Consider the following 24,256-nt stretch of genomic DNA (forward strand, 5'->3'; position numbering starts at 1 on the left):
GGGAGGGAGGGAGGGAGGGAGAGAGGGAGGGAGGGAGAGAGAGAGAGGGAGGGAGGGAGGGAGGGAGAGAAAGAGGGAGAGAGAGAGAGAGTGAGAGAGAGAGAGAGAGAGAGAGAGATGCAGGCGCATGGCACAGGAGCTTGCTCAGACCGGGAACCAGGCTGGACACTAGAAGTCAACAATGTTTGCTGCTCCACTTCCCTGGCCTGGCCTGAGAAGGCAGAGGATGTTGAAGGGGGGAGGGGAGGACACAGTCATAGCCCTTGACAAGGGAGCAAAGCCCATTTTAAAGAAGGAAGACCGCCTTACTTGGCCCTGGGAGGGAGAAGTCCTGACACCAGTTTCCCCCTAAAATGCAGTTTGGATAGAGGGAGCAGCAGGGAACCCACATTTCTGCACCAATTTATTCCCCCAATGAACTCAAAGTCAGCTTTAAGGAGTTCCTGGCAGGGATGGGCACACTTTATACTGTTGGTGGTCATGGGAAGGGGCCCTGTGGCTCGGGAGGGCACTTTCTCAATGCCATCCAAAGCAATCTCTTGAGGAAGCAACCAGACGTGTACCAAACTGTACCTACAGGGTTTTGTTTAGCATGGTGTGGTTTACGAGACCAAACAGGAACACACATGTTGCACAGTAGAGACTAGTTTAAAATGTACTCATTAGGGCATCATCATGACAACTAACTTGCATTTTTCACTCAGTGACGAATTTTAGGTATCTTTCCATTAGGACATGTCCTAATGGACTTCCTTGTTGGTGCCCCTGCTCTTGCCCTTGCCCCTGACAGTCTGTCCCTGTATGTTGCACTATATCCTTGGCCCAGCCTATTTAATGCCAGGAGGATCCCACTCACCAGCCAATTTTTGGGATGATCCAAAATGCCTCAACTGAGAACTGCCCTGAATTCAGAAACCCCAGAACCAGTGGCTGTTGAGTATCTCCCCCCCGCTTTTTTTTAAACCTATGAAAGCCTATCTGGATGGCTGAACCTTTCCATCTGGGCCACCAGCACAAAAAACTAGGGCTGAAAACACCCTTACTTAGCCTTGAACCAGACTAGTGTGGTCCCTGGTTCTGTGGCTGGCAGTCCTTCTGACCTAGGGCCAGTTACCTGGCTGGTCTGTACCATGGTGGCTGCAACGATTACATCAGCTGCCTCACTCACTTCCCAGGGCTGGGTGGGAAGCCAGAGGCCTTTGTAAATTCTACACGATGCAGGTTTTAAGCGTGTTTTTATGCTTTGTTCTGGTTCTAATAATAAACATAGCAGAAACCCTGAAGAGGGGTGGGGAGTGTCGAGTGTATTTATGTATACAGGGCTGGGGTTGGAGTGCACGTATATGTGGCATGATGGTTAAGAGCAGGAGCCTTGGGGGACAGATAGGCCTTACCACTTACCAGCTGTGTGACCTGGGCTTCAGGGTTTGGCACTGTACAATGGAACCATTGTGAGGCACTGAAGTACTTACAATGGTTGCTGTCATTACACAACTTCTTCAAAGCAACCCATTAGAAAGTACAAAACGCCATTGTCCTCATTCTGGTTTTTAATGGTCAAGGTGACAATAATCTAGTTTCTCCAGACCAGCATTTAGTTTCATATTTACCTCCAACTGTGGCAGATGCTGCAGCCCCAGCAGCCCCCTGTCACTTTGGGATCAGAAGCACCAAGCCAAGTCCCTTTCTCAGGTTGGATCCCCAAGGCCTCCCCGACTCTGGGTAGAAGTAGTGTTGGCTCTTGGCTCATTGCAGGGGGTAAAACAGAAAAGAGAAAGTGATTGGTGATGACTGCTTGGAAAGAGTACTGAGGCACGTTATGATTCAAAGCCAGAAAATTCTGAGTCAGCGTTGATTCTAAGTCTGTGACTCACTTAATAGGGGGTGGAAAGGCTTCCATCCAAGACCCCAGTGATCCTCCTCTCTCAACCTTGCACACTTATAGGGGGAAGGTCTTGCCCTGGCTGGGACTACTGTCCACGTTGGTGCAAGTCAGAACTCAGCGGGCAGAGAAGAGCGGGGTGAAGGCTGCACACCAAAGCCATCTTTGTTACTCACCCTAACTTCAGTCAGCAGAAGCCTTCTGCAAATGCTACCACAGTACAAGGAGCTCGTAGCACAGGGAACCCACCCCTTCTTCAGTATGTGATTTGCCATGCGTCATCAGTGCTCAGTGGTATTATAATTGTTTCTCTTTCAGACCAAGATACCCTGACTCTGAATTCATCTGGGTTGGCACAAGCTGTTTCCCAGTTAAAAGATACCCTGTCTACCTCCTAGGTACAGATTTCTGCATGTGGAGTAAATAAAGCAATGACAGAGCAGCCTGGATGATGAGGGAGGAAAGCGCTGAAGCAGGAGATGTAGCTAGAATCTCAGCTGGCCAAGGCCTGGAGAGTGTAAACCTCCCAGGGTTTGAGTGAAAGGAGCACAGAGGCTGTGTGCCTCTGGATCTGACCTCATGCTTCAGGGGACTCTTGTTGCTGCTCAGTTTTATCCAGGCAAGAGATCTGTTCTTGTGGAAGGGAGTGGCTGCAAAAGCCTTTTTCTGCGAGTCCCCGACTCCCTTCCCTACACAGGGGGATCCTCCACTAGTCATCCTGGGGGCAGCGGGGGACACACTAGCGGGTGGGTGTTGTGTGCCACATGCAATTTTTGCGCAGAGGGGATGGAAAACTCCTCCCCACACACCTTAGACATAAATATGATTTTAAGATAATCAAAGCCTGCCTCAGTGGGAGAAGTTCTGTATAACATGCTGGTGATATTCCTTCCATTTTTTTGGTTGTTTTTATTTTTTTCTTTAAAGTCCATTGATCGTCACAAAAACCCAGGAAATGCAACTAAGGAGAAAACAAATGTCCAACTGAGATCTAAGAACGCAGAGCTATGGGGGAGACGTGGCACTGGACTGCAGGGTGTGCGGGAGGGGGTGGAGGGGTGGTCTCCACGGGGCGGCTGGCCGTCGGGGACACAGGAAGGAGATGAGGCTGCTGGCTGGGCCAGGCAGTTATGTTAACCGCTGCACGATGACGGCATTGAGCAGGTTGGCTTCCTTCAGGGTCTGGCTCTCGTCAGCCAGCTCTTTGTTTGGGAAGGTGGTCATGAGGACAAAGCTGGTGGCAGCCATGGCCGGCCGGGCGTCCACGATGAAGAGTCGGATGTCGCTGATCCTGGTGGAGTGGGGGGAGTGGGGAGGTGGGTGAGCAGTGTTCTTCTCTGCCGCCCCCACCCCCCGCTTCAGGAAGCTGTATCATATCCCCAGGTCCCCTCCCCTGCCCAATCCTTCTCCACAGAGTGTCCAAAGCTCTCATTTGGAACCACATGAGCTCATGTCACTCCTTTGTCTAAAACCCTTCAGAGCTGCTCCCCCTTTCCCTGGTATAAACAGCAATCTCCTGACTGTGGTCCTGAGGCCTGCCTAATTTTACACCACCCTCCTTCCCCCTGTTCTCCTACCTCCCCATTTCAGTTCTTCATCATGCTGTGCTCCCTGCCCACATTTGGGTCCCTCTTCCTAGAGGCTTCTCTGCCTGACCCCTTTTCTGTAATCCTAATCAAACTTGTTTCACAACTAACCTCATGTGAAGCCTGTCAACACTCAAGGATTGGCAAGCCATCCCCTGGGCCCCACATGTGGGTTCTGGTTTACGTGGCCTATGATTGATGAAATTTAGACACTGCTATTCTAGAAAAAGGAGTTGTCAAATAGCTTTACTGGCAACAGTCCTCCCCTGCTAATCCCTTCATCACTTTGTGCCTCAGTTTCCCCATCTTTAAATTGGAGAGGCACAGTTGCTTTGATCCCAGATGATCTGAGATGGAACAGGTATTCTAGAATTCTCAAAGTCCAGATCTAGAAGAGACCTTAGTAGCCTAGTGGTTTTCAGAGGCTGCTGGCGGGCAGGGAGGTAGAGGAAGCCAGGTGGGTGGGAGGGTGCACTGCATCCCCTCTCCCCTCTATCAACCACAGCAGTTCAAATTTTATCTGTTCTACACTTGGGCTTTAGCATGAAACTTCCTTTGAACAAATTGTTTGGTGGTTAAAAAAACCCCTCTGAGGAATCCGATCCCCTAATTTTAGAGATGAGGAAAGAGACCCACACAGGGGAGGGAGCAAGTCACTGGCCGCACTTAATGGAAGAGGGGACCAAACCAAAGGCTTCAGACTTCCATACCTTCCTATCCCACTGCCTCCTCTGGGGAAAGCACGGAGCGCCTGCTGGTGTTTAGGGGGAAGAACTGCTCTCTGCTTCTCACCTGTCCGTGGGAGTTTCTGGGACCCTCTTAGAATAAGCCAGGCCACATAATGCAAGGTACCTGTGGCTGTGGTTAAATTTCTGCACAAGCCTCCCGCCATCAGCAAGCCGTATTTGGATGTTTGTGGTAGGCTGCGACTCATCGACTGAGATGGAAGAGCTGGCTTTGGCCTCATTTTCTGCCTGTTGGGCTGGAGAGCTGGTATTCAACACCGGGGGTGCAGTGCTGAGGAGAGAGGATAGCGTCAGGACACAAACAGAAACAAGGCCCCACACAAGAGGGGAATCCTGTCTCAGATTTTTACTGAGCACTTGTTACGTCTGGTGCTGTTTGTTGCTACTGATATAAGGAGTGTCAAAGACAGAATCCCTGTCCTGATGGAACTTAGAGGTCCAGCGGAATTCACCTCAACCCCCAAATTATTGCTAGCTCCCTCACTCCTGGAGTTGGGCAAGTTACCAACCCCCTTCTTTCTTGGTGTCCACAACTGAACAAGGGCTTGAAGGGAGGAAAGCAGTATGCACGACAGCCTGGGCCAGGAGAAACTGGGATCTGATGCTGGAGGATCCAACAGACCAGGATGAGTTTTAGCCTCAGTGAGAGGCTGAGGGCAGAATGGGGAGGGGGCACTCCAAGTCTAGAGCTGAGGTAGGCCTGACACAGCTTGGCAGGTGACTGCTGGAATGTAAGGGACAAGTCCAGACTCTTTTCCTCTGATGGGAGTTTTCAGGCCTGCCTGCCCCAGTGCAACCTCACTCATGTGAGTATCTCATACTCATGTGTCAACTATCAGGAGGTGGTTGAGATTTCTGGAAAGCCAACTAAGTGCCTGGCACCGCAGGGATTAATTATACAATATGAACAGGACACAGTTCCTACTGCAGTGTTGAGGGCTCAGATCTTGGAATGAGATTGACCAGGGTATGAATTTACCCACTAGCTATGGTAGTGTTGGGCTAGTTATCTAAGCTCCCTGAGTTTCAACAAGGGTAGTAACAAGGTTCTTTAACAAGAACTCTTGTGAGGATTAAAGGGGTGCTACACTCAGGGTGGCTGACAAACACAAAATGCACACGAATTCCCAATTCTCCATAACCGTTGGAGGCTTCATCTCTCTCCAGTAAACCATCTATGTATCTCATTCTCAGTCTTTCTCTTAGCAGATATCTTGGCCTAGACCTATGCAGAGAACAGAGGCCATTGGATGAGAATCCCCTTGCTTCCGCCCAAAGCCTCTAGTTAGATTAATTCATACACCTCACCGTTCCCTCTGATCCTTACAACCTAAAAAGGGTTCTTAGGAAATCCAACTGAAAGTGCTTTCCTAAGTGTGTTCCCCAGGACCCTAGTCCCTTGAGTTATCTCCAGGAAGGTTTTGGAAATGCCACATATTATACCAACAGCATCACAGGCCACTAACATATTAAAGAAGGCCTTGAGAGATCGTGGGGTTAAGGCAGACTTATTTGATCACCATGTCCTTTCTTTCATGTTACGCTTGTTAACCCCCTGTAGATTCTTTCATCGAACACAGTGAAATGTTGCCCCAGGGCAAATAATTAGCAAGGAAGAACTGAAAACTGAACTTACTCTTTTCTGTAAACATGAAAAATAGTGGCTTAGAGAATTACAAAGTGGAGCTCAGAAGAGAAACCTGGCCACACTTATTGGCTATGAGAGGAGCTTCTATGGATCAGCCTCACAGCACGTGGGACTCAAATGTGAGCTGAGACACAGATAAATTACACCACCACGGGCCTGAGGAGATGCTTGGAAACAGTGGAAAGTTAAATGTTGAACCTGTAAATGCCTAAGATCTACTCTGTTCTGTTCATTAGTTTTAAGGGCATTAGGTCAACTCTCTAATTAGACTCTAGGCAGCCTGTCCCTCAACTGTTTATAACAATTCCAAGTACATGATGGGTACTCACTGATGCTACTGCCTGCCAGAAAGGCCTGAATGAGAGAGAAGCGGAATTACCTGACTGCTCATTTCCTTTGTAGTGGGAATAAATTGGGCACTAAGGTGATTTGTCGCCACAATGCTACCTCCTGAGACCCTGCCACCTGCTTTACAAAGATGACCACTACAGAAAGCATGGTGAGGGGACAAAGCTCATCCTGGCAGCAGTGTCACCCTTCACCCCCATCCCAAGTGCACTCTTGGTGTTTGGTACTCAAAATCAAGTAAATGCAGGCTTCCCAAATCTTCAGATTAGTTCCCATCCAAACAAACAAATGCAAAGCCTAAAATAAAAAAAGTTTCATGCAACTGAACGAACTTTTTCAGATTTCTGAAGTGAGAAAAATCTATTTATTCACTTTATTTTTCTAGGTAATTGGAGAAAAAACAAGCATTGACTGATTTTTGAGGCAAACCTGAGAAAAATTTCTTAAACTTTTGGCTTCCTGATCATTTTAGTTAACAAGAAGACAATGGAAAGCATAGTAAAATTTATTAGAAAAACTAAAAGAGCTGTCCATCTAGTTTGAACTGAAAAGCTAATGTTCCATCTCCCTTAGCTGTATAAAACATTTTTTTAGCTCACTTTTCATTAAAAGCTAGAACTGAAATAAAATCAAAGTACTGGTCCTGGTCCTGGTCCTGGTCCTGGTCCTGGTCCTGGTCCTGGTCCTGGTCCTGGCAATGAACATTTATTTAGCTGACAAGCATCACAGCTGATTATCAAGCTCTGTTTCGACTTGTTGATTCATCACCTGCACTAAGTATTCCCATCCTGCTAAAACAGACTCCTTAAAAACATCTTAATTTTTCGAGATGTGGAGTCTTCATACATAATAGAGTTAGACTTTCCAATAGTAGAAGCATTTTCTGTTAGTATCATGAAACCAGACAAACCCAAACTGCACAGTGCTCTAGACCCTTCCTTAAAACTACTGGTGGGTGAAAGACGGATACAACCTTTTTGGAGGGCAATTTGACAACATCTTAAAAATATGAAGATCGTTTGAGCTAGCAATTTTACTTCTAGTACAACATTAAGGGGTATATAAAGATTTAATTAGAGATATTCATTGTAATGTTGTTCATAATACTGGCAGCCACCTAAATGTTTAACATCAGGGACTGGTTAAATTATGGCACATACATAAGATAGAAACTTATGTTAGCATTAAAATAATATTGTAGGGTTTCCCGGGTGGCGCAGTGGTTGAGAGTCCGCCTGCCGATGCAGGGGACACGGGTTCGTGCCCCGGTCCAGGAAGATCCCACATGCCGCGGAGCGGCTGCGCCCGTGAGCCATGGCCGCTGAGCCTGCGCGTCCGGAGCCTGTGCTCCGCAACGGGAGAGGCCACAACAGTGAGAGGCCCGCGTACCGCCAAAAAAAAAAAAAAAAAAAAAAAGTAGAAATACACCCACTGATCTGGAATGACAGCCATACTACACTGATTAGGCAAAATAACAGGTGATAGAACATTTATTTTTACACACACACACCCACCCACACACACACCCACCCACACACACACCCATACATGTATACAGACTGGAAGGATACTTCCCAGATACTAACTGGATATATCTGGTGTTAGGTTTAGGGACAGTTTTTATTCTTTATCTGTATTTTCTATTTTTTTTTTAAGATAAACACATTTTAGTTTAATAATATACGGAAAAAAATTATCTGGTGCTCTACAAAGCTTACCATAGCTGACAGGTAAGTCACAGATGGATCAGAGAACAGCTGTCCCGGACTAACCCACAGGCCCCAATGTGGTAGATGAAATGATGAGCAGGGTGGACTTAACTATTTTGGTCCTGGTAAACCACAATCTATTGGTCTCTAATGTCCTGAGCTATGACCCTTGCTCCTGATGAGGCATGAATGGCCAGCAGGGAGGCAGGGGATTCTAGGAGAGGGCCAGCCAGAAGCTCAAAGAGCACAGCTGTTGGCAGACCACACTCTGATTCCCGCAGATGGTGGTGAGGTGAGCAAGGGCAGTGCCTAATTCGAGAGCTGCCAGAGCTAGGTCAGAAACGGTGTCTTGCTGTGTAGGAGTGTGGGGAGAAATGCCAATCAGAAGGCCTGATTCCAGTCCCGGCTCTACCATAGGGAGCACCTAAGGGTATCCCTTAAAGTCCAAGAGCCTCAGCTTTCCCTTTGTAAAATAAGGATGGTACTGGAGGGGAGGGTCACCATGCTGAGTGCCTCTCGTGTGCAAATCTCTCTCTGAAGGATACTGACGAAGTGACCCCATGCATGGCCAAAGCTGAGTGGGTCCCTGAGAGAAGGCTGCCTGTCTGTGGGATGGTCAAGGATCTGGTGTGAGAACCCTGCCTATCAGAGGTAATAGGGACTATCAACCAGTCAGATCCTATTAGGGGTTTGAATGCAAGATGGAGATAGTGGCAGAGGACACGTGGCAAAAATTTCACAGGAAATGACAAACTGAGTCTCAGGCAGGACCAAAGAAATAGAGATAAGAGCTGCCATAACAGTGGAGCAGCAGGCTGCAAAGGGGCTACAATGTCTCTGAGCTTCCCTGGATCCTAAATGATGCCGCTGCAGGCTGGCCTGCAGGCTGCAGGCTGGCCAAAGGAGTCCAGGATTCCTTTCTCCTCTGAAACCCCATTTCAAGTGACCTGAATACATGTGTCTGTTTCAGCCTTTAAGCCATGCAGAAGGTTATCCCTGCCCGGGACACCTAGATTACCGAGTCAAAGCAGCAATGTGTTACCTTTACTGATTACACTGACTGTTCACTGTGGGGCAGTGCTCTATGTGCTCCTCCCAGCAGTAATCGAGGAGGTAAGGATTCTTATTAGTCCCACTTTATAGTTGAGCAAACTGAGCCTGGATAGTCCAAGGTCAAATGGCTAGAAAGTGAAGAATAGATTTAAACTCAGGTTTGTTAATGCCAAAGCCTATGTTCCCCATACTCTTCCTCCCATAAAAATAAAATCTGAAGTACTCTGTAATAAACAGTAAAGAGCTATACAAAGTGAGCCTTACACAGGGCCTGTTGGGCCCGACAGGAGTGACCCACACAGTCCCACTCCCACCTGTGCTGCTCCTTACCTGCCCAGTTTCTGACCCTCACCAGTGAAGGCTCTAAAGGCTCCCTTGGGCTTCACAAAGTCCTCATCCCGATGGTCCTCCATGTCCAAGTTCACCTGCCCACCATGCGCTAACCTCCGCAGCTCTGCTGGCACCTCTCTGTGGGAGAAAAGGCAGTTCTGGGGCCCACAAAGAGCAGGATGGGAATGACAGTGATGCTACAAAGGGAGGAGAAACTTCTCAGTTCCAACTGTGAAGCTGGGCTTCACAGGGAGTTGACTGCTCCAGTGGCTACCTGTCCGCCTCCCCCTTCTCTCATGCCTGCTCAGAGTCAAGAGTGGAGACCTGTATCTTATTTGGTGACTTGGCTCTGTCCTAGGCCCAAAGGGGAAATGCAGATACACAGGGCTTTGGGAGCAGATCTGTGAATCTGTATCTCAACTGTGCTAAATCTGCTTAAAAATGTAAACTTCTTAAATAATAAACATTTGAATCAGCTTCTTCTTTCCCATCTGCCATCTCACTCACTGATATGGAATCCGAAGGAGGGCTTTTCTGCTCACCCTCTGCGGATAGACTCCAGAAACTGGGCATTGGATGGGTCTTGGTAGCTTCTGAGTTCACCATTATCCAGGCTGAATCCACTCTTCCAGAGCTTCAACACTACATGAACCTGTGACAACAGGAGGTAAGCAGTCCATACATTGTCAGGAACCGGGCAAGCACACCAGCATGAACTTGCAAATTAACGAGTTTTTACTATTTTACTGTGTCATTATTAAAACACCCAGACAGACAAACATATACTCATGCACAAGGAGATCAATCAACAACCAATGAAATAAGTATTAACCTAAAATAAGAAAGTGATATGGCACAAGTTAAGAGAATGGGCTTTGATTTAAGCAGACCTGGGTCTGCATCTTGATTTTGCCATTCACTAGCTAAGCGGCACTGAGCGGATGACTCAACTGAAGCTGTGGCTTCCTTATCTATAGGGTTGCCAGTGTGCTTGGCACAAAGCTTGTGTTCAACTAAAGTAGCATGGTAAATCTCCCGTGGACTATTTTGCAGCCATTAAAAATGACATCTACAATTTCTGTTAATGACTCCCTATATATATATATACAGAAAAGGGTCTAGAGGACTAAAGACCAGCATATTAGCAGCTGCTACCTCAGGTGGATAGGATTTTTATTTCCTCCTTGCTTGACTACTTTACTTTGGAAAAAAACCCAAAATAATTAAAAACAAATACATTATGGAGACTAATGGTCACAAGGTCATATGAAAATGTTTATGGCACTGAAAAAGTATATATATATTTATAGCTGAGTCACTTTGCTGTACAAAAGAAATTAATACAACATTGTAAATCAACTATACTTCAATAAAATTTAAAAAAACGTTTACGATATAAACCTCAAAACTGACTCTACAGTATGATTATACTTATTGGAGAGGGGGGATCCCTATGCACAGGGAAAAAAGGACTGGAATATAATACGGAGAAAGTTCAAAAAGTACGTTTCAGGCCTCCTTGGGGGGGTGTCTAAAGACCAAGTTCTTCAGGCACATTCACACCACCAGAGAACCCTGGAATCACTATCCCTCTGCCTGAGATCCATGGAATGCTCAGAAAACTCCATTATTTGTCCATCCGCTCTGCCTGTCCCCACTCATGGGCCACCCCCCTCCCCCCACACCCAGACAGATGAGAGCTGTCTTTGATTCTCAGGTAAGCCTTTCCATTCATGGAATACAGCAAACCTGCTGCCTCTTCCCTTTTGGAGGCTGCTGATTCACATGTAACATGGGACTAATTTCTCCCCCAAAATGATAAAACAGTCCACGAGCTTCCTTAGAGAAGGTAGGTGCACACTCACATCTTGGCCGGAATGCCACCTCCTTTCTCCGGCCACGTAGGCAGACTCTTCCTCTGGTGCTGCTCCAAGGCGGTAGCCACCTCCTGCAAATGGCTATAAAAGACAAGTTCATGAAGACCGGAGAAGTGGGTCAACAGTTATCAGGTTATTCAGATACAATGATGTTATCTCAAGCTTGTTAACTACTAGGTACACTTTCTCTGAGTAGGAAACTCAGAGACTGGGGTCAAAACTGGAATGGTGGGGGGGTATTGCTTGGTTAAAGGGAATGGCTGCTACTAAGCTCTAGTTAATCATGACCATTTCAGAATCTAGGTGTATGATAACACTAAAGACTTTTTGATTTTCACAAAGAAAACAGAAATCCTGACTGTATGTAAAACAGGTGGCCACCGATTCAATTAAAACAAAAATAAAGCAAGACACGGAGTAAGTCAGGTTGGTTAGGCCAAACAAAACATGTTTGCAGAACCTGATCCAGACCATAGGCCATAGGTTTGAAAACTTTGCCCCAAATCTTGATTTCATGTTAAAAGGTAAGAGAAACTGCACTGCTCTTCTGCATATGAGAGGAAGTGAGCAAATGAAAAACAAAACAAAAACAAATTCAGTCACTACTGGGGTGAGGAAGGCCTCCTTTCCTCTGCTCTGGAACCTCAGTCCTGTGGACACAGACAACGACCCCGACCCCTTATGCTCACTCTTGGTTTACTGGTCTCTCCAGGGCTCTTGGTCACTCGCTCCACAGCTACGGCTCCATGTTCTTTGGCACCTTTAAAGAGATCGTCCACCAGCTCGTTGGGACTTTTCTTCCTGGGAGGGCCAACAATCTGCTGTCCACTTCTCTCTGAGCCCCCGGCATAAAACCTGTGCAGAAAATACACATCTAACACCAAATATACTTAGAAAACATGAACAGAGCATGTGCCAGGCTCTAGGCTAGGAGCTGGGCACAATGAGGCAAAGGGTACAAATGCCCATCTTTAAGGAACTTACTGTCTAGGTGGGGACAGATTTAAGAGGCAGGCAGCCATACTGCAGTGTGAGCCACAGTAGAAGTGAGTAAGGGGTGCTCTAGGAACACAGAGCTGGGGTGTACAGTCAAGGGTTCCTAGAAGGGTGTCTTCTGGGCTAAATCTTGAGGATGAGTTTATCAGGTAAAGAACAAGGGAAGGGTATTCCAGGCATGCACGACAGCATGTTAGCTCTAGGAATTCACCATCCGGCGGCCAGCACCTTTCCAGCAGATGATCACTATGGTCAGTTAGAAGCAGCTACCACTAGCAGCCCTGGATTAATGGTGGCAGTGGTGTGGTTAGTACAAGCAGCTAGATTCCACTGTTGGCTCTGCCACTGAGTGACCTAGGCAAGCCAATGCACTGAGCTAACCTCACTTTCCTTCTTTGAAATGGAAGGGAAGGATCACATGCCCTACCTACCTGTTCCTTAAGTCAGGGCCATCAGGTTCAAATCAGCGGAAGTATGCAAAAGAACAAGCACAGAGTAATGCACACATGTAAGGTGTGATACAGCACCGAGAGCTCCCAAGCCTCACCTAACCTTGCAATTCTTGTGACATACACCGGGCAGATGCAGAAGAGTGGGTACTGGAGGAGGTCAGGGAAGCTCAAATACAAGCCCCAAGATACCCATACCTGCTTTGCAATAGGCCAAGCATGGCTTGAGATGAAGTTAGCACTTTTTTTTTAGCTGCATCTGAAAATCTTCAGTCATGTAGCCTTGGCTAGCTGCCTCCTTATCACTCCTATTCACAGCTAAATCAATAGCACATCTCAATGAGGAGAACTGAGAACCTATAAAACTGAGCCTCAGCCTTCCATTTCCTGACATTCCCCAGAGAATGCAAGGCAAAACCCTAGGCCTTGGCATGGACAACAGCACCAGTGTCATTAGGTCTGAAATGCTGAGGGACCAGAGATGTAACCGGGATGTGAAGTAAAAGAAGGTCACCGCCTGGAGGATGTGACAGGACAGGAGAAGTAGGAGGAGGTCATTTAGGAGTTGGGCATTCACTTACTTGATGACACTGCCTTTCATTCAAGTATTAAAACACTGAAATTAACATTTATTCCTGAACTTTGAGTGTATCTAAACAGAAGGCTCTGAGGTAGTGTAAAGGTCACTATGTGGATGAAGACAGAGAACAGAACACACATAATTTCTCAGCCCACTTCCCAAAGAGTGACCACGATGAGATAACTGCATTTCCATAATGGTTATTATACAATGTTCCTTAGGAATGTTTGACAGACCAAGACAGATTCCATGGACAACCAAAACCCATGAAGTGAGGCTGCAGCCAGTTCATCCTTGTTCATTCCAGGTAGACAAAGTTCTGTTCAGTGGACTGTAAGATCCTTATTAAGGGATCTCAAAGCCCTGGCTTACAAGCTAGGAATCTGTGATCAAATGCCTTAAAAATATTCATGCCCTTAACCCGGTATTTTCATTTCTATAAACTATCCAAAATAATCTGAAATGTAGTCAAAGATTAATACACAGAGATGTTCACAGCATTGATATTTAAGGTGGCAAAAAACTGGAAATGATTTAAATGTCGAGCATTCCATATGATGGACCATTATAGTCACTGAAAACAGTTATGAAGAATCTTAATGACCTGGAGAAGTATTCAAGATGTAGCATTAATCCTACAAAAGCAAGAAACAAACATCTGACTTTCACCATGTAAAATACAATATAAACAAACTATATTTACACACAGAACCAACACTTAGTGGAAATATACCAAAATATTAACCGTAGTTACCACAGGGTGGATGAGTGTTATATTTTTTTTCATTACGCTATTCTACATTTTCCACAACAGACACTAATTTTATTATAACATTCCTAAAGGTTAAAAACAAACCAACAAAAAACAGTACTGTGTCTGTATATTGGAGGAATATACATTTGTAAGCCCTTTTTTTCTCTTTATTATGTAATATATTGCTTTTTCAATTAAGGAAAAGCTGGAAGGAAATACACCAAAAATATTATTGATACGTGGTTACCTCTGGGTTGTATTACGAATGGCTTTTTTCCTTATAGATTTATTTCCCTTCCCCTAATATTCTTCAATAAATACATATTATCTTAATAATTAAAAATGAAACAGAACAAAAACAAATCCAGAATACCCCAAAAGAAAAGAAAATAGTAAGAGGACAGGGATCACTTCTAAGCACAGGGAGTGGAAAACTGTTTCTAGTATGCATATGACTAGCCCACAGTAGTAATGGCTAATGATAACCGAGCATGTTTATCCTTCTAGGCTGTTCTAGGTGATTTGTACATTACCACGGACTTTCCTGTGGACTGTGCCCCCAATAAAGACTCACCTCTGACCCTCCTCATCCTCCTCGTCCTCGTCTTGGTCATGAATAAGGTCTCTGAAGGATGTCACCCTATTATCGCTGGAGACACAGAAAGGAGCAAAATGATCTCAAGGGGAGTTAAAGAAAGGTGATCTGCATCATCAGCTGCTAACAGTTGAGGACACTGAGGTTAGGTTTTTTGGTGGGGCAGGAAGAGGATCTATGGGAAGAGGGTTAACCTCTCAAGTTTATAATGCAAAACAATGATATTTATTCAAGGTCACACAGGACTAAGAATAAATTAGAAACTGTATCAAGAAGTAAAATGAAATCCAATTTAAGCTCTCCTAGAGGGGGAGGAGGGAACCGGATAGGGTCTGTACTACTTTAAAAACGTACTACTGGATAGCAATTTTCATCATATAATTTTTAAATACTGGGGGAATGCCTGTGTGCCAGGCACTGAACTGGATGCTAGGTCTATAGAATGATCAGGCACAGTTCTTACCCTTTAGTTGCTTACAGGCTAGTGGCTCTTTGGCCAGGAAACCATCCATTAAATACTGTGCAACAGGGGCTGTGACAGAGGGAAGCACATGGGATGTGAGAGCAGTCTCCTGTTCTAGGTGGGGGTTGGGGAACATCAAGAAAAGCGTCACAGAAAAATGCAACATTTGGACCGAGTGCTGACAAACTAGGGGACCATCAGTCAATTGGATAAAGGATGGTGGGGCTGGTGGGGAAAGGAGACCAACAGGGCATTACAGCACATACACAGAGACTAGTGAAAGTAACACATTAGAGGAAGGATAAATCATCAAGAAGTAAAAATGAAATGAATATATGAGTGAAAAGGCTTCTGTCTGCTTCTGCTGCAGGTCAGTCAAGTATTTATTAGTGTTTAGGAAAAAAGCAGGGTTGTGTGGGGTGCGGTAGAGAGGGCACACTAAACATGGTATGACAAGGGTTAACTCCCTCCTCTGACACTGTCTTACACTGCCACTTTTTTCCTAGTTTAGATTTGTCCTTAAGGAATAATCTTAGTTTTTCAAGGATCATGAGACACACCATTTTCTGTATTCCTTAGGGGAAAAAAAGTTGTTTCTCTTTAATATGGGGGGAGAGGGTAATGGAGATTTAGTGAGGCTAGAGAAGGAGTTGTTTACTCCAGCTCAGCCTTGAAGAAAGAGTTATTTCAGGGAGTCAATCAGAGGACAGAATAGGCTCTGAGGCTCCACCAACTAGAAAAAAGAGGACAAAGATCAACCGATGTAGCAAATACATTCCTGCCTAAGTGAGCTGAGAGCAACCTCCTAGGCATTCCTTCATGCTCTACACAATACGGTTTAAAAGGATGCAAGTGATAAGATCCATACTAGTGCCCTAAAAGGCTAATTCCACTCATTACTCTTCCCAGGGGAGTTTTCCACAGATGCTTAGCTTAGCATCCATGGGAAAAAAAAATCCTCTATCTCTCTGTCGTTAAACACCTTCAAATACACATGTGTATACCTGCTTGAGCAAACCACTTGCTCTGGCTATAGGTCTGACCCCTTCCCCAAAAGTTCTTACACCTAGACTCTGACAGTGTCTAACACAGACTCTGGTGTCCATTTACTTGGTTCCAATGCCAACTTAGCCTCCAACCCTGGGATCTTGGGCATGCTAATGAAATTCTCTAAGCCTTCATTTTCTCATGTGAAAATGGAGACAATCAGCACCAACCTCGTGGGCGTGCTGTGAACAGTCGGGGTGCTGATGCACGGTGTAGCACATTTCAAGTACTACTCTTGAGCAGCAGTTCTCAAAGTGTTGGTCCTTGGACCAGGAGCATCAGTATTACCCTCAAAATTGTGAAAGATGCAAATCCTCAGCCCCTACCCTAGACCTCCTCAATCAGAAACCCTGAAAGGAGTGTCTACCAATCTGGTTTTAAGGAGTCCTCCAAGTAATTCTGATGCATGCTCAAGTCTGAGAACAACTGCTCTGGAGTAATGCTCTGAGAGTTACCTTAACAGTATGGATGTCCTGGGGGCATTACCAATTTCAGAATACTCTGTCTTGTATCTTCCACAAATTGGCAAAATGGCTCAGAAATTTCAATTTTTCAGCATCAGAACTCTATCTCCCAGGCATCCTGAAGTGGCACAAAAGTGCTTTGTCAGATCACATTTTCTGCAGTGACAGGAATGCTGTACCTGCACTGTCCAATAATGAAGCCACTAGTCACATGTGGCTATTGAGCATTTAAAATTTGGTAAGTGCAAATGAATAACTGAATGTTTTATTTTAATTAGTTTAAATAGCCACATGAGGCTAGCGGCCACCATACTGGACAGTATAGTTTTAGAGAATCAGACAATGGTGGTCCCTAGAATTCTAAGAAAGTACAGTTTGGTTGAATGAAAGAAGAAGAAAAAACAGCCTACCTCTTGCTCGACCCTGTGCTCGGTACAGGGGTGGGAGGTACTGCACAGAGAAGTAGCTAGCACATGGCAGAAGCAGCAGCTTTGGATTTAGACAAATTTGGGTTTTAATCCACTATAACAGCAAATGTGTTACTCAATCTTTCCTAAGACTCAGCACCCTGACCTGTGAAATGGTGAGCACCTGACCTACTTCCATGGTTATAGAGGTATAAGAAGAGAATATATGTGAGAATATCTGGCAGAGCCAGACAGATGGTGGGTGCCCCTGGAATACTAGCCCTCCCACCTCCAGGAACTTACAACTTACTTAGGGAGAAAAATATTAAGGTAATTATCAGGAGAAGAATTCAAGACAACACAGGAAAGATGTCATACAGTAGTATGTGGATATGGGTTGTGACTGGAGTTTGTGCTGCCTATGGGTTGGGGGATAACATGCTCAGTAGAGAAGGTGGGGAGGGAGCTAAACCTGGAAGGACACAGAGTATCTGCACAGGTGGAAAGGAAGCAAGAGAGTGGGCATGTCCAGTCAGATGAGAGGCTCAAACAAAAGCAGAAGAACCAAAAACAAGGCAGAATTGAGACACCAAAGAAATCAGTTTGGTTGAAATAAAGATTTAAGAAAGGAGGAAAAGGGGGATAAGATGAGGTTGGCAGGTTCACAGCGAATTCTGGAGGACAGTGAAAGTCCACAGGGAGAGGCAGTACATCATTCTGGCTGAGAGCTGAATGCTGGAAGCAGAAACAGATCTACATTTAAATCCTTGTTTTGCTAGCTGTGTGATCTTGGGAAGATGCCCAGCTTCAGTGTCTTCATCTGTAAAATGGGAAGAATAACAGTACCCACCTCACAGGGTTGTAGTAAGGATTAAAAAGATGTATATATATCAATAAAAGCTTAACCCAGTGCCTGGCAGCTGGTTAAGTGCTCAATAAATGACAGCTGTTATAATTGAGGAGTTTAGACTTTCTCCTATAGCTATGGTTAACCTTTTTATGTCCCACAGTCCTTTGAGAATCTGATAAAAGTTATGAATTTTCTTGCCAGAAAAGGTACTACATATATATAAGTTTTTACCTACAATTTCAGGTAATTTATAGACCTTCTGACATCCATTCCACAGATCCCTCCTAGGGGGTTCAGGGCCTCCCCGTGAAGAACCCCTGTTCTAGAGTCAGAGGAGGAACTCACTAATTGAGTGCTATGCCACAGAGGCAGTGATGACATGAAAGGGTATGTGAGAAGATGACAGTGGGGTCGGGGAGAGCTCAGCAGCAGGCTAAGTGTCCTGCAACAGTCAGGTCAAACAGGGGAAAGGCAGGCCCCACAAAGGATTCCTCTGAGGTGCTAGCACAAGCCTGCCTTTTCCCTGAGAATGCAGTCAGCATTTACCACCTGGACAAGCACAACGATGTAACAAACAGTACCTTCCCTCTCCCTTTTCCTTGGCTTCACCTAAGCCTAGTACCAAGTCTGAGGCTTAACCAAAGCAAAAAAGTAAGACCTTTAGGCCTGCATGTGTGCTTGGTCTTTTACTCCCCACAGTCTTAATGTTAAACTCTATTCCCTTGATTTTTTTTACTTTTAAGTCTACTTTTTAACATATAGACTTGCTGTGGAATGAGACAGGGAACAAATAAGAATGGGGAAGGTGAGAATGGATGCTAATAATGGTAATAATAAAATGACAATAATAGCAGTTAACACGTTCTGTGTTCTAAGTGCTATGTAAGTATTAACTCATTTAATCTCGCATGTGGTAGGCACTATCATCATTCCCATTTGACAGAGGATGAAAACTGAGGGACTGGAGATGTTAAGTAACCTGCCCAAGGTCACAAATCTCTGAAGTGGCAGTGCTGGGATTTGAACGTGAGCAGTCAGGCTCCTAGCCCAGGTTCTAATAAACCATTGTCTTTTTTTTTTTTTTTTAAAGATTTTTTTGAGGTGGACCATTTTTTAAGTCCCTATTGAATCTGTTACAATATTGCTTCTGTTTTATGTTTTGGTTTTTTGGCTGCGAGGCATGTGGGATTTTAGCTCCCCAACCAGGGATTGCATCTGCACCCCCTGTATTGGACGGTGAAGCCTTAACCACTGGACCGCCAGGGAAGTCCCATAAACCACTGTCTTGACAGGACTTTGGTCTACCAGAGAAGACAGGTGTGAATATGTGACTGACATCAGAGGCTAAGTTTCAATTTCGTCTCCTCTGTATTTTTTTTTTCTTTCCTGCGGTACGTGGGCCTCTCACTGCCGTGGCCCCTCCCGCTGCGGAGCACAGGCTCCGGACGCGCAGGCCCAGCGGCCATGGCTTACGGGCCCAGCCACTCCGCGGCACGTGGGATCCTCCCGGACCGGGGCACGAACCTGCGTACCCTGCATCGGCAGGCGGACTCCCAACCACTGCGCCACCAGGGAAGTCCCCTCCTCTGTATTTTTGTGCCAACACCCCAACAGTAATCTGGGGTACCTGTGAAAGACACACCCCAGGAAATCAGCTCTCTCTATCAGCAGCTACAAGTAAAGCCCTTACCTTATCAACCAGGTCCCAGGCAGTAACATCTTGATGTGCCATCACTGACACCTCACAGGTGGGCACCTATGAATAGCTAAAAGATGTCCTGCCTATTACCTCTTTCCTCTGGAAATGTAGGTAGGGGAAGAAGTTAAGGAAGCAATGAGAACTGGGGTTAGTGTTCCTTCTAGAAAGGGAGGAAATGTAATTTAAATCTCAGATGCCCTTAGAGAGAAACACAATTTATCACTTCACCAGCAAAGAAACACTATATCTGTATTCTGGGGTTGAATTCAAACTCAAATAAATTGAGAACATACACCAGAGAGTAGAAACAAATCAGGCTGCGGCAGAGAGGGGAGCTGTAGTTCAGACACCTTTAAAGGAAGAGGCCCTGCCTGTCTCCCAGAAGACCTGCATTATCTCACTCTGTAGATCACAGCAGTGATCGGGTGTGAGAATCTTGGAGCCAGGGTGGCCAGGACAGGGGATGCAAATGGGATAGCAAAGGTTAACACTGCTTCACAGAATAAGACAAGGTCTCCCTAATCAATTTGGGAAAGGATGGGTTAAACAGGTTTATTTTCTCTAAGTCTTCTTAATAGGGTAATGGGCATCCTAAAATATTGAGAGCCTTTTTAAAGTCACCTGGCCTAATCTTTTACATCTACAGCATCCCTGAAAGGAAGTACTTCGGTTTCTACTTAAAAACTTCCATAAATGGAGAGGCCACTCCTCATATTTCATAAATAAGAGACCCCCCCCCCCACCAAACATCTTAAAAGTTGGTTCTGTGGTTTCCTCCAGGATTGGATCATATACCACACTCAGTTAAGAATCCCAAATCTCTACAGGAAAGGAATAAGTCTTGCAAGAAACTACTACGCACCAGTCAGTCTATCTTCCTCCCTCAAACCCACTGGTCCACATCCCCAGGCCTGAATCCTCTGTCCCATTGCTGGAAGCACACCAATGTAGCAATAACTGAAGTTGGCCCTTACCTGGGGGCTGTGCCTCTGGATACTGAACTGGGGGTTGCCTGCGAAATGGTCACAATGTCTTCGTCCCCTCCATCCTCATAAAAGCTTGCTAGGGCGATCTGAAACAGAGAGGTAGTAACTTGGGATCCTTAAACAGGCCTTCATCTAACACATCTCCTTTCATCTCCTTTGAACACAAAGGAGCAAAGACACAAAAATATGGCCCACACTTACAAGGCACTCTGCATTTGGCGGGGGGCATAGAAAATAAGACCAAAAGGTAATGGCCCAAGTACTTGTTTTCATATTACCTGAAAAAAATTCCACCTACTAAGGGGAAAAGAAGGCAAGAAGGAAAGTTGGGATGGTGACACTCCTCATTCTCATTTTCATTAGGAAATGTGATCTAGTAAAAGCAGTGTACATTTATTGAGCACTTATTTATGAGCCATGTTGTTCTGAGTACAACTCTACCTGTGTTAACTCATTTAATCCTTAAAGAACCCTATGTAGTTAGTGCTATTATCATCTCATTTTATAGCTGATAGAGAAGCACCGAGACGTTAAGAGAGCTGTCTGAGGTTACACAGTTGGTAAGGAGTAGAGCCAGGCTCGATCCCAGTCAGTCTGCTCGGGCCCTTACTCTCAGCATTTAGGTGATAGCCAGGAGTTGGGAACTGTGAGGTCAGTCCAGATTGCTACTTTTACTTTCTCTCTGAGGCTGTTTCCTAATCTGTGCAATGGGGACACCCATCCCACCAACCCTGCAAAACGGATGAGGATCCATTAACATTTATGCAGTCATGTCTTAGCTCTGTAGATACAGAAAGAATAAGGGCCTCTTTTGGCCATTTGTAACTGGATGTTTCTCGCATGGACTCAATGCACAGGTATTTACTTATCATTTACTTTGCACAAAGAAGTAAGAGAGCAATGAGGTCTACAGAGGTGAAAAAGACATGGCTCTTGTCCTCAAGGTCACCACCTTTTAGGAGCCAGTGAGCTGCTGTGGGACATAACCAGCCTGTTGGAAGCAGCGTGCCTTTACAGAACACGCTTTAGCAGGCCTGCCAGGAGGCAGTATGCTGTGGTGGGACATGCACTGAACTGGCATTGAGGGGTGTCTACATTCAAGTCCTGGGCAAGTCATGTCACATGCATGAGCCCATTTCCCCACTAAGAGCATGAGGAGACTGGGGCTGATGACCTGCCACCTGTAACACTGTGAGCTTTTAGGTCTTTCAGGCAGAAGCTGCATTTTGTATTTCTGCCCCGCACAGGAGCTTTACACTGTGTGTCTGTACAGGTGTGATGCTTTATCTAACTCTTACACTTTCCGGAAGCATATAAATGGTGAACTCAGCAGACACAGTTCAAATCCTAATCCCTGGGTGTGTGACCTTGGGCCTATCACTTGACCTCTGAGCTTCCAATTCATCTATACAACTGAGGAAGTTTTCTTTATCTCACAGTGTGGCTAGGATTAACTGAACCATCACATGTCAAGTGCCAGGGCACATGGTGGTTAAGAGCTTGGGCTCTGGTATCAGACAGAACTGAGTTCAAATGCCATCTCTTCCACTTGGCACCTGGTGAGGCCTTGTGCAAGTTACTTAACCTCCCTAAACCTCAGCTTCAAAACGCACAGGTTAAACGACTTAAAACACCTAAAGCAGTTAGAACAGCACTTGGCTCATGGCAGGCACTCAATAAATATTCATCATCGTCATCTACCTGAGACGTAGGCTGGCGAACAACATGTATGCAATTCTTCCTACAATTAATTACTGAGTGCCTATTACATGTCAGGCGTTTTTCCAGGCACAGGGGATTCAACAGTTTACAAAAATCCCTGCCTCGTGTAGCCTATCTTACTGTCTTCTTAACTAATAAATATTTAACGTATACTTAATACATGCTCTGAACTAGACGATAAGCTCCACGAAGACTCCCATTTTACAGAAGAGTTACTTATTAAAGATGAATAGGCTCCACTACCCAGTTTCTCCCAGCAATTAGGTAGGAGGGGGCGTGGGCCAAGTCCTAGGCTGGGCTTCTCCCCTGGCCTGAGGCCAGGGCTGCGGAAATGGAAATGAACGAGCACCTAGTCCCCAGCGCCGCTCCACCGGGGAGTTGGTCAGTCGGGCCGGGCCTGCAGCCTAGACTCGGCGCGGCAGCCACGCCCCCAGGCTCTCCCTCTTCACGCGGGCTGCGGCAGTGCCCCAAATCTCGCTGACCCGAAAGCCAGGCAGAAGGGGAAACTGAGGCCGGGTACAGCAGGTTGGGGCCGGAGCTAGCCCGCGTTTCCCCACGCCCAGGCCAAGCTGGCGACGCGTGGCAAGCAGCCCCAGGACCCTGAGGCCTGGGTCGGGCCGCGGCCCGGCGGGATGACTGTGCGCTTCGGCCACCGCGGGCTTGTCGCGCCAGGCGCCCGCGCCCCGCAGTCCCCAGCCCGCCCTACGCGGCCCGCCTCGCGGCGCTACCTGCAGGTCCCAGCCAGCCGACTCCAGGAAGAAGCGGGCCCGGTCCTCCTCGGCGCCCGTCACCGCCACGAACTCCCTCAGCGAGTCCTGTCGCTCCGCCGCCATCTTAGCTCCGTGCGCCGCCCAAACCGCCCCGGGCGCCGCCGCACAGCCTCAGCCCCGCCGGCGCGTTCCGCCCACCGGTCAGCCCTGTCCAGCTGAGCGGCGACCGCCCGCAGGCCCCGCCCCATGCGGTGCCTCACGCAAAACCTTCCGTGCGAGAACTCCGCCGCTCCGCGTCCTCTGGCACGGCCGTAGCGTGGACCCTCAACCTAACAGCGGGGGTGGGAGCGCGGGGAGGATGAGAGGAGGGGCGGGTCTTCCGCTGGGTACCTGTGGGATGAAAGATCCCGAAAGGAGTCAGTTTCACAATTATTCATTGAGTCGTTTCCTCATTTCATTAATTTATTCATTCGTTCATTCACTTACTTGTTCAAATATTTACTGAGTGGAATCAAGGGCCCGTTGCTCTTCCACGGCTGGGGATCAGCAGCGAGCAAAACAGAGTCCCTGCCTTCTTGTTCACATTAGAGAGCCTTGAACAAGTCACTCTTGTCTCCCAACCCTTCCGTGGCTCCCCACCTCAATCTGCTTTAAAAATGTCTCAGGGCCTGCAAGACCCCTGTGAGATGTGCCAGCTCTCCATCTCATCTCCTAGGCTTCTCAGTATTTTCTCTGCTCCAGGCACACTTCCTTTCTTGCTGTTCCTTGAAGGTGCCAGATGCGTATTTGCATCAGAGCCTTTGTGCTCCCTTTGCCTGGAGCACCTTTCACTCTCCGGTGGGCAAGGTGCTCCCTCACTTTCTTCAGGTCTCTCAGACACAATCCCGTCTTAGAGGTCCTCAGCTTCTTTGCCCTCTTGCCTCTCACCACCCTGCCTGAAATGCTCTTCTCTTCTTCTTCCCCTGGTCTGCTCTTGCTTATGCTTCTGGTCTCAGTTTAGGTGTCACCTCCTCAAGGAGGCCTTTCTACATACCCAGGCTCTGTCAGACGGTCCCCAGTGTATGCTCTCTGGTGCCATGTTAAATGTCTGCCTTCCCCAAGGGCCACGATCCCTGTGAACAGCAGGGTTTCTGGCTGTTTCCAGCACAATATGGCTTAAGAGCACATGCTCTGGACTCAGCCTGGGGTTGAAGCCCAGCTGTTACTGCTTGTGTGATCTTGGGCAGATTCTCTCTCTATTATTCAATTCCCTGATGTGTAAAGTGGAGCTCCTCGGAGTTCCTACTTCAGAGGGATGTGTGAGGATTCAATGTGAACTGCTGAGAGCAATGTTTGATACTTAGTGAGGCCCCAGC

General features: G+C 46.5%; 1 protein-coding gene across 4 annotated transcripts; it reads right to left on the minus strand.

The window, feature by feature from the left end:
- Positions 1-1,535: 1,535 nt before the first annotated feature.
- NSFL1C (NSFL1 cofactor) lies at positions 1,536-23,207 on the minus strand. 4 transcript variants are annotated; one of them, XM_027078712.1, is made up of 10 exons: positions 22,920-23,152; positions 20,458-20,555; positions 14,533-14,607; positions 12,607-12,639; positions 11,869-12,034; positions 11,168-11,260; positions 9,845-9,954; positions 9,303-9,440; positions 4,321-4,485; positions 1,536-3,173 (listed from the first exon to the last, which is right to left on the minus strand). In XM_027078712.1, the coding sequence occupies exons 1-10, from the start codon at positions 23,022-23,024 to the stop codon at positions 3,011-3,013; spliced, it is 1,146 nt and encodes a 381-aa protein (XP_026934513.1). In that variant the 5' UTR covers positions 23,025-23,152; the 3' UTR covers positions 1,536-3,010. The 4 variants fall into 4 exon arrangements, with proteins under 4 accessions (XP_026934513.1, XP_026934514.1, XP_026934516.1 ...); XM_027078713.1 differs by having other exon boundaries at positions 12,607-12,612; positions 22,920-23,146; XM_027078715.1 differs by lacking the exon at positions 9,303-9,440 and having other exon boundaries at positions 22,920-23,207.
- Positions 23,208-24,256: the final 1,049 nt, after the last annotated feature.

Source organism: Aethalodelphis obliquidens, unplaced genomic scaffold (genome assembly GCF_003676395.1).
Source record: "Aethalodelphis obliquidens isolate GAN/ISIS:26980383/991018 unplaced genomic scaffold, ASM367639v1 scaffold42, whole genome shotgun sequence".
NCBI lineage: Eukaryota > Metazoa > Chordata > Mammalia > Artiodactyla > Delphinidae > Aethalodelphis > Aethalodelphis obliquidens.

Bases quoted from the DNA above. Each gene is read 5' to 3' on its own strand.
- NSFL1C (XM_027078712.1), bottom strand. From the start codon at position 23,024: ATGGCGGCGGAGCGACAGGACTCGCTGAGGGAGTTCGTGGCGGTGACG. The intron at 12,035-12,606 runs GTAGGTAGGGCA...TTTTCTGCACAG, and splicing joins GGCCCTGACTTAAGGAACAG to GTTTTATGCCGGGGGCTCAG. The intron at 3,174-4,320 runs GTACCTTGCATT...CCACTCCACCAG, and splicing joins AAATTTAACCACAGCCACAG to GATCAGCGACATCCGACTCT.